Source organism: Alligator mississippiensis, chromosome 2, assembly GCF_030867095.1.
Source record: "Alligator mississippiensis isolate rAllMis1 chromosome 2, rAllMis1, whole genome shotgun sequence".
In the NCBI taxonomy this organism is placed as follows: domain Eukaryota; kingdom Metazoa; phylum Chordata; order Crocodylia; family Alligatoridae; genus Alligator; species Alligator mississippiensis.
Genome location: NC_081825.1, coordinates 240,186,267 through 240,190,685, shown reverse-complemented (window position 1 = coordinate 240,190,685; position 4,419 = coordinate 240,186,267). Strand labels below are relative to the sequence as shown.

General features: G+C 50.0%; 1 protein-coding gene across 2 annotated transcripts; it reads left to right on the top strand.

Annotated features, from left to right (window-relative positions):
* Window positions 1-480: 480 nt before the first annotated feature.
* CHAC1 (ChaC glutathione specific gamma-glutamylcyclotransferase 1) lies at window positions 481-3,086 on the top strand. 2 transcript variants are annotated; one of them, XM_059722989.1, is made up of 3 exons: window positions 481-663; window positions 844-879; window positions 1,164-3,086. In XM_059722989.1, exons 1-3 carry the CDS (start codon window positions 547-549, stop codon window positions 1,596-1,598), a joined length of 588 nt encoding a protein of 195 aa, XP_059578972.1. In that variant the 5' UTR covers window positions 481-546; the 3' UTR covers window positions 1,599-3,086. The 2 variants fall into 2 exon arrangements, with proteins under 2 accessions (XP_059578972.1, XP_006261435.1); XM_006261373.4 differs by having other exon boundaries at window positions 481-735.
* The last annotated feature ends 1,333 nt before the right edge of the window (window positions 3,087-4,419 follow it).

Sequence of the window (4,419 nt, the reverse complement as noted above, 5' to 3'; positions counted from 1 at the left end):
CACAGCCGCCTGCTGGCTTCTGCCTTTATGTCCCTTCACTGCAGGCTGCGTCTTTCTTCTGGCACCGGCTCCCTGCTCAGGCGGCCCCGTCCTTATCACAGCGCGGCTCTGCGGCAGGAAGCCCTTGCGATCAACCCATTTTAGAGACGGAAACACCGCGGCGCCCGCTGCCCGGCACGCAGGCCCCGCCCCGTGCCCCCGCCCTGACGCAATCGGCCGGCCGCTTTGCTCCATGCTCCGCTCTGCGCCGCGAAAGAGCCCGGCGCAGTTGCATCATTCGCCAAGAGTGCGCGAGCTGCGCCCGGCCAATCCGCGCGGGGGCGGCTTCCTCACGAGATGGACGGCTCCGCTACCCAATCAGAGCGGGCAGGTCCCAAAGGCGGAACGGGGCCGGGGCCACCGATTGGGCCGGCCCGGCACGAGGCTGACAGCGGGGCGGGGCGCCCGGAGGAGCCGGCATATAAAAGGCGGCGGGCGCGGGCGCTGCAGTACAAAGCGCGCAGTCGCGTTCATAGGTGGTCCGGGTAAGTCGGGCCCCGCTGCGCCATGAAGCTGCTGGGGCTGACCCCGCAGGTGCCGCCGGCCCCGCAGCAGCCGCCGGTCTGGATCTTTGGCTACGGCTCGCTGGTCTGGCGGCCCGACTTCGAGTTTAGCGCCCGCAAGGTGGGCTTCATCCGTGGGTACAGCCGCCGCTTCTGGCAGGGCGACACCTTCCACCGCGGCAGCGAGAAGGCGGTACGGCCGGGGTCGGGGTGCGGCGGGGATGGGGATGGGACTGGGGGCGGGGCGGGGCGGGCTGTGCCTGCGCAGCGGCTCCGTACTAACCCTGTGCCTTTCCCACAGCCCGGGCGCGTGGCCACCCTGCTGGAGGACCACGAGGTGAGTGCGGCCGGGCAGGAGGTGTGGTTCATGCAGAGGATGCTCTGACCATCCCGGTTGCTTTGGGGGGGGATGACACCCTGTCCATTGCCCTCTCCTGGGGCCCCTCGTCTGCTGCCCTGCTCCCCTGGGATGCGGGCAGCTCGGCTATGGGGTGTCCAAGCTCCCCCTGCATTGCAGGCCCTGCTTCCCTTGGGCTGGATCAGATGACCTCCTGAGGTCCTATCCCGCCTGGCTGCTGTCTGCTCTGCTGCATCAAATAATCCCCTCGCTTGCAATTTCAGGCCTGCACGTGGGGCGTTGCCTACCATGTCTGCGGGGAGCAGATTGCTGCATCACTCCAGTACCTGAACATGCGAGAAGCTGTTCTCGGGGGCTATGATACCAAGCTGGTGAAGTTCTACCCCCTGGAGAAGGATGCTGATGAGCCCATTCTGGCCTTGGTTTACATTGCCACACCTCAGAATCCCTCCTACCTTGGTCCAGCCTCTGAAGAGGACATTGCTGCTCAAATCATAGTCTCCAGTGGGCGTGCTGGCCACAACATAGAGTACTTGCTACAGCTGGTGAACTTCATGCGCTACTTCTGTCCCCAGGTGGAGGACGAGCACTTGTTTTCCATTGAGGAGGCCCTCATTTCTATCCTACCTTGTCTGTGCCACAAGGAGGAGCCTTTAGAGGAAGGTGAACATCTGTCAGAAGTCAAGGGACTGAAATAGGAGGTGCTTTGGAAACGGCAAACAGACCCAAGGGGCAGAAAAATAAGGACACACTTTCTAATTCCAATGAAATGCTGAACTGGGGGGGGGGCAGAGAAGGGCAAAGTTAGTGATGTAGGGTCAGTACAGCTTTCCCACTTTCCACCTGTGGAAACCAGGTGGCTACTGCTGGTCTCCTAGCTGGTTTAGGAATTAGGCTGGTTGAGTTAAGATCTGTAAAATTTGGTTCTGAGAATTGATGCAAGCATTAACTTTTTTGTTTTCTTTTGTTAATGGGGGAGGAGGCAATTCTACTTGGAATGCTTCCCTTCTTATTTTGGACATCAGTTGAGCAGGACAGAATAGAGTTTTAAACAGCATGTGGTGGCCATTCTACCTCAGATTGGCAAAGCTGCTTGTACAGTGGTGGGGACTGGAATGTGCTTCATGCCAAATGAAACCATCTTCCCTTTCCTGCCACCAGTACCATCATTTGACTTTAAAGTGTAATGCTGGGGCTTCTGTGCAATATTTAACTTGCCTCTGTAGGCTGTTATGGGTCCTACCTTTTATGTCTTAAAGGAACAGATGAATGCATTTATTTTTGTAACTTGAAGATGTATTTATTGTAAATGGGTATAGTGTATTTCTTAAAGGAGAGGTTGGGGAAGGGGGGTGCAAAAAGGCCAAGCTTTCTGCTTAGAGGCATCCATCCTGCAGTGCAGGGTGTAGCACAGATTCATTCTTGCATTTGTGCCTTTGAGCTTCAGATCAGTTTTCTGGAGTTAAGCTGCCTTTAGCAAGAGGAGCTTTACTCAGAGCTTCCACTGACCTTATGCTGCTATAAACCACTTAATTAACTCATTTAGGGATGGTTCTAGCTGTATGGAAAACATCCGTGTGATGCAAGTCCTTGTAAGAATAGGGTATAGAATAAAAGCATTTTGACTATCCCTGCCCTGTGTTGCACAGACCCAGTACCCAGCTGTTCTAGATGTATATAGGTGTAAAATACCTATATGTCACCTAGAGAGAAGTTTGGGAATTCTCTTTCATACATGCTGGAAGTTTAAGGTGATCCTATGTGTCTTGTGCAGTGCCTGGGCTGCTTTCAAGGACTAAAGCATCTTGGCATACCTTGGCTTGACAGGCTGAGGAAATCCCCTGATAGCATTGGGAGAATGGAGCTGAGGATGTATACTACAAGCTTAAACTCTTCAGCTTCATCTAGGAAGCTTACAGATATTAAATTTATTTGTAACAAAGCTGCTGCTATTTCAAGAAGTAGAAGAAGCATTCTAAAGAACGGATTCCTGAAACGTGGAACTAGTCCAAGATGGTTTGTGTTTTTTGGGGGGGGCGTTGTTTTTGTGTCTTGTTTTATTTTAAATACCTGTATTTAACAGGGAAAGAGGAAGGAAAATGTTACTGTGCCTTGTGTATAAGAGGAAGTAAAAATGTATTGTGCCCAGTAATAAAACAAACTGCCATTAAAGTAAAAAAAACAAACACATGGGTTTCATTTTTGGAAGTGGCAAGTGAGAGAAACAGCTAGTGTAAATCACAGGATGGTACTCTGTGTGAATGACTGCACAGCATCCTTTTCATTCCATAACTAGAGGAGTCATGACTAAGCTGATGTTCCTTACTTTACAATTTTAGTGCAGATGGCAATTGCCAACCAACATAATCTTTCCCTACTGTCTTTTTGTTTTTTTTAATCTGCATTGACATGTCTTTGTGGATGGTAAAGAAAGACCATCACCTCTGGCTGTTTGGTGCTGAAATGATTTCTTCAGGTATTCCAGTTTTAGAAGACCATAAGATCCTCCCTATCTTGAGAGAAGGAGGGAGATCCTGTCTAGTTCTTCCCCTGGTTCTAGGCTCTAGATGTTGGAGTGCAACTTATTGACCATTAATCTTTCTTAAACGGTACATTTTAAAAGTTGGGCAGCAGAGGCACAGCATAGCTCTGGGCCCTGGACAGTACTAGCTGCAGCTATTTTTTCTGCTCCCTGCCCCCCTTCCCAGTTGTGCTGCTGTCTGTGTTTCTTAGGATGCCAAGGAAGGCTTAATAAACACTGGCCTGATATTTCCAAGAAATGGTTGTGAAAGGAGAAGAAATGCTATTAATTGCAGCTGTTCTCTGCCTGTACATAGACAAGAAAACCAAGAGAAAATTCAGGCAAGTGTGAAATACAAGTTAACATAATTGTTGATGCTGGTTGGATGCAGAGCTGCCCAATCTTTTCTTAAACTATTAATCTTTATCTCAACCCAGGAGCCAAGCTGTCACTATCCTTCAGTGTTCTCAGCCAAAGAGATCTGGGTTAGGAAGGTGTAAGTTCACTTCATAAATAACTACTTTAGCATTCCTAGAAAGGGCTAGCCCAGTATCTTGAAGCCCAACTTCAGTGATGTAGGTAAAATGCTTCCTTGTGGAGCCTGCTAATAATAAGTTTCCTCTCTGGTGTGAACCAGCAGCAACTCCCATGGTCATGCTAAGTGACTCATTTCTAGCTGCTAAACTCTGCAGCTATATCTGCATTAAATGCTCATATCCCTGCCGAGCTGACCTGTAGGTTCCTGTTCCTCACCCAGGTATCAACCTTTCCATTCTGTCAGCACCCTCCAGCTACAAAGCATTCTAAGGATTAATAGACCACATCACATTTTTGGGGAAACTGTCAGAAATAAAGGAAAAGAATAACACACACTAAATAATTCTTAAATGGAGCATAACTAGTCCCAAATCCTGCCAAACTGCTGAAGGCTGCAGAGAGACTAGATCTGCCACAGGGAAGAGTGAATACTCAACAGTCAATCAGTATTGCTGGTAAAT